Consider the following 15903-nt stretch of genomic DNA (forward strand, 5'->3'; position numbering starts at 1 on the left):
ATGTTTACCAAGCACAAGTTTTAGGGCAAAAAGGACTTACTCCTTATAAAACCAGCTGAGATTTAAACCATGGATTGTCTTCAGTCTTCTTAGATTACCCTAACTGCTTATGGTTCCATAGGAGTTGATGTTTGGCTCCTTCTGTTGCTCAACTGGTAGGTTCATTCATTTGGCCACTATTTCTTGATTGCCCTGTTTGTGCCAGGATAAGTGCTGAGAATATTGCAGTGATCAAAACAAACTTCTTCCCCCCATGAAACTTGCAGTGTATAGTGATAGGGTGAAAGACAACAATCAAATATATTATGTTGGGTACTGATGTATGCTATATTGGAAAAAAGAAAGCATAATAAAGGGATAGAGTGTGACTGAGAGAGAGAGAGCTGCTGTTTTAGACATCTGAAAAGGTCTCTCTGATGAGATGACATTTGGGCAGAGACCTGGAGGTAAGGGAAGGAATAATGTGAACATCTTAAAGGAAAAGTATACCAGGTAAAAGGAAGGTAAAAGTGTACCAGGAGCGCTCAGGAGCTAATGTGATGTGCAAAATCTTTATTTTTGATTTTGGTTTTGTGCTAGTGCTGAATGTAGCAACCTTTATTGCAAATATCTTTGGAGTGCCTATGAGTAGTCTGTCTTTTTCAGTCCAGAAGCGCATTAGGCATTCTCTGGAACTTGCAAGGAAGACTATGAAGAATGTAGAAATGGACCAGGGTTCAGATTCTTTACACAAAAAGCTTCCCTTTCTTTAGCAAAACTAGGATACTAAATGTCTTTTTTGTTTAACGAAAAGAAAACATTATAACAGGTTTCATAAAAAAACAGTATTATCAACTATATCTGTTTGTTTTGGGGATATTCTGTCTCTTCTAATTATGTACCTAAGAATTACAATTATTGGTCATGTGATTTTAAAGTATCATAGTGAAACAAAAGTAGATTGATGCTTCTTTTGTTTGAATGAAATTCAAGACTAAATTACACACCAGTCAATCTGAGTTGTACTTTTTAAAATTCACTTGTTAGTGAAAATGAGTAGTTTCTAAAGAAAGTGTGGTGTTATGTGCCACGGACTAGTCCTCTCCTTTGAAAACAAAAAGGAATGCAACACCTTTTTTTGTACTTTTAAATTCAGTGGAATATCTTTGTTGAGCTTAAATCTTTGTTTATAGAAAGTATGTTGGAAGTGTCTTTTAACTTCATGGAGAATGTTGCATCCATAATCATTTGCCTTGTCTCTCCTGCCAGCCAGAGTTGTAGTCCCCTCCTCTGGGTTTCCCCAATTCTGCCTCTCCATCTAGAATTTGAACTCCCTGGTGGACAGGGGATGAATCGTCTCTGTCTCTAGTACTTGTCATTTAGGTAGGCACTCAGTAAATGTTCTGAAGTCAACTAGTAAACTAACCAATGCACCATTCAAGTAATTCCCAGCCTTTTGGAGTCAGTCTTCATTATGATAGTAATTATCTTTAGTAGCCATTGATTGAAAATACATTATTTTGTTAATTTTTATCATAGTTAAATGCATTTTATTAAGGGACATTTATACATGTGAAAAATACATATGAGTATGGGGAATTATTCAGGCCACAGAAAATGTTTGTATGACAATCTTTAGCACTGTGTAGATAAATACTGATATAAATACTTTCATCAGAATGAGGTTCATGGAATTCTTTAAATTTTTTTCAATAAAGGAAGATTTATGATATCAGAGCAGGCCTTTTCAAATGTTACAGCTTCCAATCTGTACTCATTCATTTATTCATCTAGTATTTATTGATTGTTTTTTGTATGCCAAGTTCTGTTATAGGAGCTCAAGATTGTCCAAGTTGTCCAGTCAAAGACCGCCAGGAACACATTTGTAGTTGATCAAATTAGGTTTATTACTCAGTTCAGGAAGGAAGAACACACGCCATGAGAAACTGTGGGGCTTCTCAGGAAGAGGATGTTAGAAAAGACACAATTTGGACTTGAAAATACTAACCAAAAATATGTAAAATATTAACCAAAGCATTTGTGACACAGGCTGATTGCTGCCTATATTTAGTTTCTCTAAGGATTCCTCACTTATACTTAATGGTCTTTGCTGAAGTAACTCCTGAATAGCTAGTTTTAGCTACTAAGCAACCTTGAAAAGTTATTAATGTCTATTAGAAATGCAACTTATAGCATGTAAACATTCTGAATAATATTCTGTTAAAGGGGAGGTATATTCATGTGACTCATCACAATATGTTAGTTTCTTTTTTATAGTTACTAGGCAGTGACCTTATTTACAGTTTCCTTTGCCAGTACCAAAAGCATGTAAAAAAGTTTCTTATTTTAGCTAGTAAGTTTTCCTCATACATAAATATCATCTTGTAATGATTGTTACATGAAATTTCTTTCTTTCCTCTGTTGTTTTTCATTTTAGCCACTGTATGATGCTGCTTACCTTACAATGTACAATATCTGCTTCACTTCCTTGCCCATCCTGGCCTATAGTCTACTGGAACAGCACATCAACATTGACACTCTGACCTCAGATCCCCGATTGTATATGTAAGTTAAATATATGGTTAAAACCCCCTAAGACTTTCAATGTTGTAGTTTTCATTTTATCTGCAGATGGGAAGAATGCAGAACAATGCACTTGGTTTGTGGTATGATTATGTGGTTCTCTTTGGAATTTTTAGCTATTGAAAGCAGACTGCTCAACAGGAAAATGACATATTTCCTAGGTGTGGGTTCTGTACTTGAATATATGTGAAACATTTAGTTCAGAGTCACTAATTCCTAAAACTGAAACCTACATTGTTATAGTGTTCTGGTGTCTCATGGGAAGACATGATATTTTAACTGCAAAGAAAAGAAAAAGCATACACAAAGATCTTCCGTAGTTTAGAATATTGATTCCTACTTGTTGTAGATTGAACTGATGAAGTTATATTACCCTTTCTCATGTAACTGCGCCTATAGCATTAGCCACCCCATACCCCTCCTTTATCAGCCCCATTCTAAAACTGTTTTGTTGAAGAAAATAATGGACTCATAAGCCATTGTATTCATTTTGTGTCAGTTGAAAATGGATGCTTTTCTCTGTGGATGGGGGACTTGGCACTAGCCCCAGTTGTTTAACTTATGATTTAATTGGATTTTTAGAATTGTAGCCTACAGCTAAGGATAAAGATATTAATTTACAGCAGATTGTAAGCATTGCTAAATAGTAGGTAGCAAGTGCAGTAGAGAGGTTTGGATAGTTTATTTGTATGAAATGAAGATACACAAATTTAAGGGATTTTTTTTTTTTAACCAGCATGACTCATAAAATTTACATTTAGCAATTGTTAGAATTACACAGTTGTAAAATTTATCATTTTAAAGGTCTTTATTAAAGAAAATTTCAGACATACATAAAAGTAGAGAGAATGCTATTTATATAATGAACGAATGTAAATAGTTGTTGAACCACTCAGCTTGTCCTAACCACTTAGCTTCAACAACTCTCAATTCCTTGACATTCCTATTCCACTGATAACCCCGTCTGCTCTATCACAGGCTTATTTTGAAGCACATCTCAAAAACAGTTATTTCAGTATGCATCTCTTAAAGATAAGGATTTTTAAAAATAATAATACCCTATCACTTAAGTCCTTAATGTCAAATAGTCAATGTTCACATTTCTCCAGTTGACTCATTTTTTTCATAGCATGCTTATTTGAATCAAGATCTAAAGAAGGTCCGCACATTGCAATTGGTTTATATACTTTCGGAGTCTCTTTTAATGTGTAGGTTAACCTTGCAATTTATTTGTGGAGAAAACCAGATTATTTATGTTGTAAAATTTCTCCCATTCTAGAGTTTGCTGATTGTATCCTCATGGTGTTTACATGTTCTGCTGATCCTGTATTTGTTGTAAATGCATAATTAGATCTGGAGGAGAATCATTAGAACTTTGGTAGAAATCTTACAAGCATCAGCTCCTACTACGCTCTTTTTGAAAATAAGGAACCAGGGCCCAGAAATGACTTACCTAAGGACACAGGGTACAACCAGATGCAAAATGAAGATCAGAATTCAGCCCTCTTTCCAGTGCTTTTTCTAGCGGGCCAGTGGTTTTAAAACATTGTTTTAACTGTAGTTGTTTCCAGACAACTTCTAAAGAGAAGCCCAATAGTACAGTTGCTCTGCTTGAAGTGGGGTTTGAGGAGTAGTAAGAATTCCCCCCATTCAGTCCCACCAAGAGCTCAGACTAACATCTGGGCTGAAAGCCTCTGCCACTTACCATGTGACCTTATGCAGGTTACTGCAGTATGCCTCAATTTCATCTTCAGTAATATATGGGCAACAGTAGCACCTAATCACAATGGTTTTGTGAGGAATAAATGACCTACTATGTATTAAAGAACTTAAAAAAATAGTGCCTGACAAGTTTTCAAGCAACGATAGCTATTAATCTTATTATTCTAACACCCTCCTCCAGCCTTCAGGGCTCTGCTGAGCACTTGTATAAATTAAGAATGTCAAAAATCTGCAAAAACCTGTTGAGTACAAAATATCATAAGGGTTTCCATAAGGTTTTAGTGACTGTGCTGTAGGTGTAGGTCATGATTTATTGAATTTTGTATAGACTTGCCACATCTGATGCAAAAATAAAGGCTGTGGCATACCTATTGCTGAGCCCAAAGTGCAGCTTTCCTTTTTTTTTTTTGAGACGGAGTCTCACTCTGTCGCCCAGGCTGGAGTGCAGTGGCCGGATCTCAGCTCACTGCAAGCTCCGCCTCCTGGGATTACGCCATTCTCCTGCCTCAGCCTCCCGAGTAGCTGGGACTACAGGCGACTGCCACCTTGCCCGGCTAGTTTGTTTTTTTTTTTTTTGTATTTTTTAGTAGAGACGGAGTTTCACCGTGTTAGCCAGGATGGTCTCGATCTCCTGACCTCGTGATCCGCCCGTCTCGGCCTCCCAAAGTGCTGGGATTACAGGCTTGAGCCACCGCGCCCGGCCCAGCTTTCCTTTTTGACCTCATACTTGCAAGCCGTGAATGCCTGCTCTGACAAGACACTGCTCTTGACCTGTCACCAGACTATAGATAGTTTATTTACTCTGTTCCTTTGTGAACACGAAGCCCTGGTCTTCCTATATGGCTCTCTGTACAGTATGCCAATTAATATTAGCAGTGGCATTGAATAGTGTGTTATAGATTTTACCTTTGGTGATTTAGTGACTTGAGTATTACCAAACACTTGGATGTGAAACGACATAATTGGATGTTTTTATATTTTTAAGAGAAATTTAAAAAATAAACTGTAGTTTTTCTATAGAGGGAACAGGTGTAATTTTAGTTTCTTCTACAGCTTTAAAAGGCAAAAGAAAGCGTTCTGGTATACCTGCTGCTTACCATAATATGGAGGTGCTCAGGCCTGTGCTGCTCATCAGCCTCTCCCTAGATCTTGATTCCCTCTCATGCTCTCCTTCACGTTGATTGCCCCATTCTGAGTTTTTGACAGCTTCTTTATTCGAATGCAGCTAGAAAATCTGACCTATAATTCAACATATCATGCTGCTCCTGCTCTTTTCCCCCACTGAATGAGATGTACTTCCCATCGATGGTCTGTAAAGACAGGAACCACTTCCTGCTTTTGCCCTTTCTTCTCCAGCCCAAGTCAGTGACTGTCAAAAGCCACATTGGCTGGCAGTTGTTGGGCACTGCCTGCAAGGATCTTTACAGAGGCACCTTACCTGTGGTTCCTAGTTGCCTTGGAAACATGACTTACTGGCTATGGGGAGAGCTTGTTTCTGGGAAGCAGCTATCTCATTCTGCCATTTTTCTAGGACAGAGAGCATACCCTAAGTTTCAGATCACTGCATGCACCTGGAAATCCTAGTAGTTAAAAGTTGCATCATTGCCATGTGCACGAAACCCCGTGGTACTCAATACCAACTGAACAAGGATCAGTTGCATTTACATTACAAAGGTGTTTCTTACTCGATACAGCCCAGTGACATTCTTGGTAGTATTAGCAACAAGTATGTTATTTGAGTAATTAGATACCATTTATTAAATGTTAAGAGCAATTTGAAATAGAATCCAAAAGAAACACACGCACCAACCCATCTTTTTCTGCAGCTCTGCTCCATTAGAATTGGTAGCCTTATTTAGCATTCTGACTTGTGCTGAGAAGGTTGTACTATTTTTGACAGATTTAAACTTAATCTATCCACCTCCCATTTATCAAAGTATCATTATACAACTCCAGACATGTTATTTGACTTGATGGAAAAATATAAAGGGCACTGTAAGACCTAGAAAAAAAAGGTTAAATTTCCAGGAATAAATCTTGATTAAAATAAATATCTTAATTGTTCTTGGAAAGCTTGGTAGCTTGGTTGAGAGCATATGCTCTGAAGTCAGGTCAATCCAGGATTGTATATTAACTCAGTCTCTTACCAAGTGAACTTTGGCACGGCTGCTACACTAGTGGTTCCCAGACTATACTGCACATTGAAATCAGCTGGGGGGCTTTAAAAATATCCTGACCTCCAGGTTATACCTTATGCCAGTTAAATCAGAATGAAGATGGCAACCAGGCATTAGTAGTTTTTGACGATTCTCAGGGGATTCCAAAGTGCATCAAAGTTTGAGCACCATTGTGTTACACCTTTCTGAGGCTCCTTATTATTAGCAAATGTGAGTGGTAGTAATACCTATCTCATGTTTTTATGTGGGTGAAAATAAATGTCTATAAAACTCTGAACCCAGTTCCTGGCATATAAGTACCATTAAATGGAAGCAAATTATTGTTGATGTTATTGTTGTCAGTGGCCAAAAATTTAGAAGAGTTTAGAGAGTTTACTCCAGTGGCTGAGTCAGGAGATGATTGCGTGAAGGTCAGCCTTTGGCTCAGTCTGACCCTTTACCAAAAATCTGTCAGGCCATTAAAGGTAGCCCCCTTCATTATAACAGGGTCAAACTCCATGCCCACCTTTGACATTTCACTGCATGTTTAAATGAAAAGTTTCACTAATGGTTTTTTCTCCCCATTTCTCAATAGGAAAATTTCTGGCAATGCCATGCTACAGTTGGGCCCCTTCTTATATTGGACATTTCTGGCTGCCTTTGAAGGGACAGTGTTCTTCTTTGGGACTTACTTTCTTTTCCAGACTGCATCCCTAGAAGAAAATGGAAAGGTAAAAAGAACCTGTCATTACATCTTTTGGTATTATAAGCATGGCTTATCTTTTTCCCATAGGCACTGGATCTGTCATATACATACTCTAGCTGTAATCATTTTACAGACTTTTTCTGAAGATGCAGTAGTTAGTTCTCACAGCTTCTTTAGAACAATAGAAGTGAAATAAGAAATCGCTTTCTGTGTGCATGGCTGACTAGAGAGTTTATGTGCAAACTTTCTGGAACCTTAACTTGGCTGCAATTTTTACTAGATGAACAGAATTCTTGGGACTTCAGACTTCCGCTCTTTGATGTGAGAAAGGTTTTTCCCATTTTAAAGTAAAGCCCGGCTGCATTCAGTTCTTACTTACAGTGGCCTTCTATGCTTGGAACTGAAGTGGGTAGCTGCCATATCTTTGGAGTGTTTGCCCAGTAGGTGAAGAGAGGAATTGTCTTCTCTCCCTCCTCTTCCCAGTGGAAGCACAGTATTCTCCAGAAAGGCTACTCTGCTCCTGCCAATGTCTTCCCAGAACATGACTATCTCATTCGGCAGTTGCACTGGGATAATTTTGCCCTGGCTGTACTCTAGGAGAAAATTACTGATGAGGGGGACAGGTGAGGCCTTCTTCCTGCAGCCACACATAGGAAAACAAAAACACTACCTTGCATACTGCTTTCACTAAGTTCTCCTTTGCTGTTTCTGAGATTCTCCTTTTATGGTCATTCATTCTTTGTAATCATAATGTGAAGGAAAGCTAAGGTTCAAAAAGGATTTACTGAGGACACTATGTCTGGAACCTGGTAACACCTGTTACAGAAGTAATAGGTTCAGTGAATTTGAACGGTACTTTAAAATTAAGCACTACAGTCAAAAGCTCTCTAATTTGGACTAACAAAAATCAGTTTAGTATGAATCCATGAAAATTATTAATCACAAAGTACTTGTTGGGGAAACACAGATCTACTTTAAAGTAGTCACATGTAGAACTTGCCAAAGAGAGTGTCTTCATAAATCCTGTGCGTACTTGGGAAAATCACATCAGTTTCCCAGGTCAGCTTTGCCCATTGGTAAGAAGAATGGATTTGATTTTATGATTTCCTGGCCTCTTCAGGTTTATAACTGATTGTGCGACTTTCACTTTTTATTTTAGTTTTATTTGGCAGACAGATTTTATGTAACTGACTACTGCTTAAAAGGAGTTTGCTCCAAAGTAGGCAGATACTCTCCTATAGTCAGTATGATTCATTTGCTCAGCCAACTTTCCAGGTGGTGCATGAGAGTATCAGTTAAGCGTTTGTTTAATTCATTACCCATTTTGAGTTCATAAAGTCCAAATTAATAAGGTTTTACTGTATATGTCACCTTCCCTCTAAATGTTTGCTGAAATTACAGTAAGTGTATGAGTTACTACTAGCAAGAAAACGTAACACTCATGTATGATTTGAGTGAATCCTTTTTTTTGCTTCTGTTAACCTTAATTTTTGTTTTTTTTTTTTTGAAAAAGCCTTTTACATCTCATTTTCTGTTTTAATGTTACGCATTCAGATCTTGACAGCATTTGGTAAGCATATGTGCCATTCATTGCCATCATTTGGATTTATACATGGTATCTGCTTTTTTTTTTTTTTTTGATGTGCACATGCTGATAGCTCTTGTATTTACAACCAGAAAAATTAGACTCATTTAAAAAATGTGAATCCATTTGTCTACAAATTATTGCTCATCTGAGAGGTTTAATTCTATGTTATAGGAAAATCCCATATCAAATTCTTTAGAGACATGAATCGTCCAAGTGACTTGTTTTGATGAACACTGCTGCTATTAGAGTAGTTGCTTTCTTTGGCCTTTATCACACTAGTGAGTTCCCTGTTCAATGCTGCGTGGAGTAATAGAAATAAACCCTACCAACCACAGGTGTGGTGTACCTGTTTGTGAAAATTGGATCCCAGGAAAATCTGGCATTGTGGCCTGATCTTACTGACTAGCTGTTCCCTAAACAATTCATACAAAAATATTTGGCACTTACACACAGGATTAAACTTGGCTTTTTTTTTAAATGAAAAAATACTAAGATAATACTTGTGTATACATGATACATGTAATTATTAAATGTTTTTCAGGTATACGGAAACTGGACTTTTGGAACCATTGTTTTTACAGTCTTAGTATTCACTGTAACCCTGAAGGTTAGATTTTTACTTATTCATATATTTTTTAATACTGTTTTTGTAGTACTTTCTTGTCTTATCCTAATATACCATTTTTTGGTCTCCTTTATTTTTTGTTATGGGTTGTTATTCAAGTATTTGCCTTAATACTTACTAAAATGTGTATGATGCTAGGGATTTGGGTATTTGTATACTATTTTTGATCATTTTTTTCCCCAGTATATCATAATCCTCTTTATTTTGTTTTACTTAAAAAAAATTCAAACACCATACTTATGCTGAAAATCTGTTTCTTCTTTATTGCTATTTTTAAGGCGTTATGATAAGTGGCATATAAACAGGCTGTGGGTGAGAGAGAGAGAGAGAGAGTGTGTGTGTGTGTGTAATTATGTTAAGTACTTGAATCTTCTAAAAATTATACATCTGTTTATGAACCCCAGGCCTCAAATAAGTATATGTGAGCAAGATAATATGTGAAAAAGGGCTTGGTGGTAGTGAAATCTTATAAAATGTATTCATCACTGATGACCAGGTTGGTAGCTTACGCCTATAATCCCAGCACTTTGGGAGACCAAGACAGGCAGATCACTTGAGCCCAGGAGTTCAAGACCAGCCTGGGCAACATAGTGAGACCGTGTCTCTATTTATATAGATACATATATTTAATTTAAAAATAAATATAAAAATAATATATATATAAATATAAAAAATATAAAATGTATTCATCACTAAAATTTACCCATGTTAGTGATAAAGTGCCTAAGAATATAATGCAGGAAGGTGATTTTGGCAAAATCATTGGCATTGACATGTAGCCATGTGATAATGCTGTGAAGCCTCACTGAATGCTACCCTTGAGGCCCATGATTTGGGAATCTCTTACAGTTGAAAGCATAACTCAAATTATTTTTATTTTTATCATTCCAATAATAAATACCGCACATGGGGTCCATGAATAAATACCTTTAAATGAATTCCAGCATGTCCAGGGGTTAGAAGCAGAATTCAGAAGTATAATTGTCAAAGGATCTCTCAACTTTCCCTCTAAATTTTTGTTCATGGTTTATTTCTCATACCAGATAGAGATAACATATGTTTGCTTTATTCATCTATTTCAGTAACATGTTAGGACCTTAAAAGGACATTACAATTCATCTTAGTATAGCCACTTACTAGCTGTGTGTCCTTGGGCAAGTGACTTTACCTCTCTGTGCCTCACTTTCCTCTTCTATAAAGTCGAGATAAAAGTAGAACCTACCCTTCTTAGGGTTTTTTGAAGACTCAACTAGTGAATAAAGCACTTAGGATGGTGCTTATTTCAATAAATGCTACTTTTCGGTTTTTATTATGTCTCACAGTATCACAATTTGAAATGGATGCTTCCCCACTCCTTTTTTCCCCTGGCCTTGCATATAGCCACAGGGCTTCCAAATGGCCTTCACAGTGTTTTTCAGGTGTATCTCAAAGACTTCCATCGCTCCTCTTTGGATTAATATTAGTATTATCTTTGGATTCATATTAGCATTTTCCCTAACAACCAGAAGAGTAGCAACTCAAGATTGAGCTACATTAATAATGTTATCAACATCCTGTTTATAAATGAGAAACTATAACAGAGAGCTGATGACCATGGTGTCACAGCAGGTAACAAAACTGAGACATCATCTCCTCTATAAAAATTAACAGCTCTGGATATTAGCTCATGTGACCCAGAAGTTTTAAGCAAGCGAAATAGACCATACTTGTTGAAAACTCCAGATGCCACAATCTGAAAACGTGATTGGTCCTGGCAGAAACATGAAGAGATTAAAATCTAACTGAATATTTTATTAATTTATTGGACTAGATATAGGTTTTGCAATTGGAAAGATACACTATATAGTCAAACCCATGATTCATTGCTACATGATGTTAGGGGTATAGAGGCTTTGCATTTAGTGACTCCCATCTGTTGTGTTTGAGCTTTCGTGGCACCTTTGAAAGTTTTGTAGTTTGTCTACCCTTCCTAGCCACCCCTTCCCTCTCCTACTTCTTTTCAGCGTATCTGCCTCCACCAGCTAGGTCTCCCTTTGCCATCATCTTCCTGGCTGCCATTGCCTGAGGACTTGGGGCTTGGACCTCCTAGATATTACCGTTACTTCACTCCTTGCCCATTCCCCAGTACTGAGATATCTGCAGCCCTACACCTACCAGCTACTTAGCCTGATCACACCTCCAGCCTGTACTCCAGAGTTTAGAGGCCTTAGGTAAGGCAGAGCTTAGGTTTCTCACCTTTGTTTTTTGAAAAACCTGGATTCTGTTTTAGTTCCACTCTCCTCTGGATCCCTGGCGCAAGCTAGATCCTTCCATAGGTATCATTGTGTACTAGTTATTAGATACTATAGCATATTGCCTGGTGCAATTTGTAACCATCATGAAACCTTTTGTGTTGTTATCTTTTCAGCTTGCTTTGGATACCCGATTCTGGACGTGGATAAATCACTTTGTGATTTGGGGTTCTTTAGCCTTCTATGTATTTTTCTCATTCTTCTGGGGAGGAATTATTTGGTAAGCAATTGTACATATGTGAGCAGTCTGTAAATAACAAAGTAGACACATGTGTATGTACACTATATATGTAAGCATTCATTATACTTTTAAAATTTTAATTGTGTAAGATGGCACGTCTTTAATATTAATGGCCTGAAGGTTACTTGTTAGCTGGTAGTGCTACTAATTTCGGGTAAGATTTTAAATACAAGTATATAGACTGCACGAATCACTCAGAAGACCTCCCTTTGGTAGCCCCTGTCCAACTCTTTCTATTTGAAGGTTTATAAACATCTCTTTAGTGAAACTGTAGTTTTCAGCACAACCTCTCATGTGATTTTCAGAGGAAATACTCATCCTGTGAAGTTTCTACCTGATATGTTGGCCAACAGATACATTATTGTCCATTTGGACCCTTGTTTTCTCTTTATAGTATATAACCATGATTCATGTTACTACAGGTGTGCTCAAGGTATAGGATATATACTACTTAATACTCAGAGGGTTGTATTTTGAAATCACTATCTCACTGTTTTGGTGGAGGTGGGAAGATGCAGAAAGGCAGACTCTGCAACTTGTCCTTAAAGTTCATTTAGTTCATCTTGGTTCAATAGATGTTTGTTCAGAATCCGTTTTGTGCTTGGGACTCTATGGGATAGAGAGATGACTGGACTGTACTCAAGGAGAGTAGAGTCCAGTGAGGGACACATAAGCTGTGATTGGGAGAGTTATATATTTGCATCTCCTTTCTTTACTCCCAAAAACATATATTTTGGTTTTAAATGTCAGAGTTGTTTTTTTTAGTCAATGGCTTCCCCTGACAAGGATGCCAGCAGCAGAGATCATGGCTAGAGCAAGCCATAGGGTAAGATTTCAGGAATACATGTTTTCATTGCTGTGAGCAAAATCTTACATACAAAATGATTCTATTTTATCACAGAGATGTGAGTCCTATGTTTATGTCCCTTGAGTCTTAATTAGAAGAAACACTATTTTGAAAAGCTTTTTAAAAATAAAACCTTAAGAAATAAAAATATGAGAAACCTAATCATTTAAGGAAGTACCAGCTTTAAAAAGTATAATTACAGCATATATTTGGTACCTCTATAAGTAATTAAGAGCAATGAAGCTGAAGGAAGTCTCTATTATTCTTTAATAATATACAAATAAATCAAAGTTGATTAAGAACATACCATATACAATTGTAGTTCTGCCCAGAGTACCGTAATTCTGTCTATGAATCTATGTAATCAGCATCTGAACTATATAGTCAAACCCATGATTCATTGCTACATAATTATGCAAAATTTCTACAAGAATAAAATGTTTCTAGCAAACTCATTTTCAACCCTTTCCAGACTATTCCTTATTGATGGAAATAAATCCAGTAAATGGATTAAGATACTGTCACACCTGTTTCTATTCATTAGTGATACTAAAAATGAAATGTTAATCTATTTTTTATTTTATCACCTGAAGTATTATCATTAAGTGGAGTTGAGCCACTACATGAATATAAGCTTATAAAGCAACCAGTAAAATGTGACTAGAAACAATGTGAAACTTCAGCTGAATGTGGTCACAACTAATGTCTCTGGACATGTTCAACCCTGAGGCATTGAGTCACACCTGTCTTTGGGGTTGGGTAGTGAGAATGATGACTTCCGAGCCCCAAACCACATCCAGAAATAATAGTGTTTATTTTTTACTGCCCTACTACAAAACTCCATAGATGACATGGAGGTTTAAGAAAAAAAAAAAAAAAGAACTGGAGACATTAGTCAGAATGTATGATGCAAAGGAACACCCTGTGACTAGCTGTCATTTGTCATCTGGGCCCCTGTTGTGGCTCAGTTAACTGCCTAGAACATTATTCAAGGTGTTCTTCAGAATTTGAGTGAGGTAGAGTTCTGCAGAAGTCTTTTCCGTGTGGCAGACGTTTCCCAGAAAGCCTGTGTAGCCTAGGCCTCATAAATTTTTCCACCTCCCTGTTCTCACTTTTATTCCACAATCTAGTTTTCATAAAAGTGGAGTCACAAATTCAGTTTTATCATGTTACATAAGGGTGCATGGACATTAATTTTTAAATGAGAAACCAAATTATCTTCAGGAAGCATGATGTGTCATCTAATAAACAGGAACCATAGTTATCTACCTGGAGCTCTTAATCCTAGGGCAGTCTGATGTGCATCCTGTCCTTAAGCAACCAGTTCTTCCCCCTCACCTTCAAACAACAATAGCTTCACCTACTGAGGCTCTCTGTGATTCAGCTCAGACAGAAGGGAAGGGAAACAGGCTGTGCTTCTCAGTGGCCACTTAACAATGAAGTGGATGACTCGGAATGAAATCTAACTCCAGAATGGGGGTTCCCGCTGGATTTCTGGATTCTAAGGCTTAATGTCCATTTAGAAGTATTCTGCTCTGTGTCAGCCTGTTTGGCACATACTGTTAATATATTTTGTGGATGACAATGGTAGATTCCTTCCATTTGAGAGACATGATAAGCTTCTGCTGTCCTTTTTATAGTTACATAGTGTTTTTATTGGGGGAGAGTTCTTGGGGGAGAGTTATAAAAATGTCTTTTGAATTTCTGAATACAGAACACAAATCCATCCCCATCTTAATAAAACAGCTGAGGAAATAAAATGCTTGTTAGGATAAAAATGAAGCATTTCTCTTGAATGTCTTTGAAGCACCAGCATTTTCTAATGCATGTAAATAGTTGCCAGTTGGCAGCTTTAGAATTGATTGCCTGATTGTTTTCAAGTCAAATGCATTTTATTGTCTTCTTTCTCCTTTGATTATCATTCCTTTTTTCCCAAACATTTGGTAAATGAAATTTGTTTATTACTTTTGGGATATTCTAGAGAAAATTATTTTTATCAGTGTATGTAAGGAAGATTGTTTTTAAATACAAAAGACATTTTAATTAAACATCCATTTCATATGACAGGAATTGATTTGTTTTTCCATCATGTATTTTCTTTCCACTTCAGGCCTTTTCTCAAGCAACAGAGAATGTATTTTGTATTTGCCCAAATGCTGTCTTCTGTATCCACATGGTTGGCTATAATTCTTCTAATATTTATCAGCCTTTTCCCTGAAATTCTTCTGATAGTATTAAAGAATGTAAGAAGAAGAAGTGCCAGGGTAAGAACTAAGTTTATCTTATAATCTGATTTTTGGAAGGGGCCTCAATACCTGCCATGAGCTAAAAAGCTGATTTAGAAAATTACATTAGTTACAGCATGTTAAACCCCTCCTTACAGGTTCATCACTTAATTTCTTCTTCTGCATAAAAAGTATAGTAAAAACTTCGTTATCCAATGCAGGTGGTAAGTAGATTCCTTAATAGTGTTCTATGTGACCTTCAGCAATCCATATGGAGTATCTCCTATGCTCCATATGGAATTTTAAAAGGAAAAAATTATTTTATTTTGTATTTAGCCTAGAATTTTCACACCAGGAATTTCCACACCAACATTTTCGCTTTAAACTTAGAAATTTCCCTGTGGGCTGTTTGCAGATTTTTTTCAGTTGATAACACCAATTTGCCTCTTTCAAACCTTTCCCCTTCCTTTAATTATAGTGCTGCTTAATCTCTGTGTTGCTTCTAGCCCTGTCTGTCCAGCAGTATATTTGAACCAAAGAGAATTCCCTGGATGTGGTTTCTACATCCTTAGCCTCTGGAACACACTCGTAAAAATTCAAAATAGTTTTATGAGTGTGTTTTTATTTTTCCTATTAAATTGTAAATTTCCTGTGGGAATGAGAAGTTATTTTTTCTGCTGCCTCATTATGATATCTTTTAAACATTTTTTAAAAAGTCTTTACAGTGAAATAGGGAGATGAGCATGGAAAATAAAACTTTTGGCAGATTTTGACCAACAGGCTAATTAAATATATCATATTCCTGCCAACAGTAGCTGATTTTGTTAAACAAAACTGTTTCTGTCATATTGACACCAACTAGATCTTGTAGCACCTCCAAGGCAGTATTTTTGGGTAATATTCTAAGCTATGACTACCTGACTTATTTGATAAAGTTGCT

General features: G+C 36.8%; 1 protein-coding gene across 3 annotated transcripts in view; it reads left to right on the top strand.

Annotated features, from left to right (window-relative positions):
- ATP11C (ATPase, class VI, type 11C) overlaps window positions 1-15903 on the top strand; it is a 209312-nt gene that overhangs the window by 182694 nt on the left and 10715 nt on the right. For all 3 annotated transcript variants that reach the window (XM_011961029.1, XM_011961028.1, XM_011961030.1), the window contains exons 24-28: window positions 2417-2544; window positions 7036-7171; window positions 9276-9341; window positions 11767-11870; window positions 14849-15002. In XM_011961029.1, the coding sequence (XP_011816419.1) occupies window positions 2417-2544; window positions 7036-7171; window positions 9276-9341; window positions 11767-11870; window positions 14849-15002 (588 nt within the window). The remainder of the gene's footprint in view (window positions 1-2416; window positions 2545-7035; window positions 7172-9275; window positions 9342-11766; window positions 11871-14848; window positions 15003-15903) is intronic.

Source organism: Colobus angolensis, unplaced genomic scaffold (assembly GCF_000951035.1).
Source record: "Colobus angolensis palliatus isolate OR3802 unplaced genomic scaffold, Cang.pa_1.0 Scaffold532, whole genome shotgun sequence".
NCBI classification, from domain to species: domain Eukaryota; kingdom Metazoa; phylum Chordata; class Mammalia; order Primates; family Cercopithecidae; genus Colobus; species Colobus angolensis.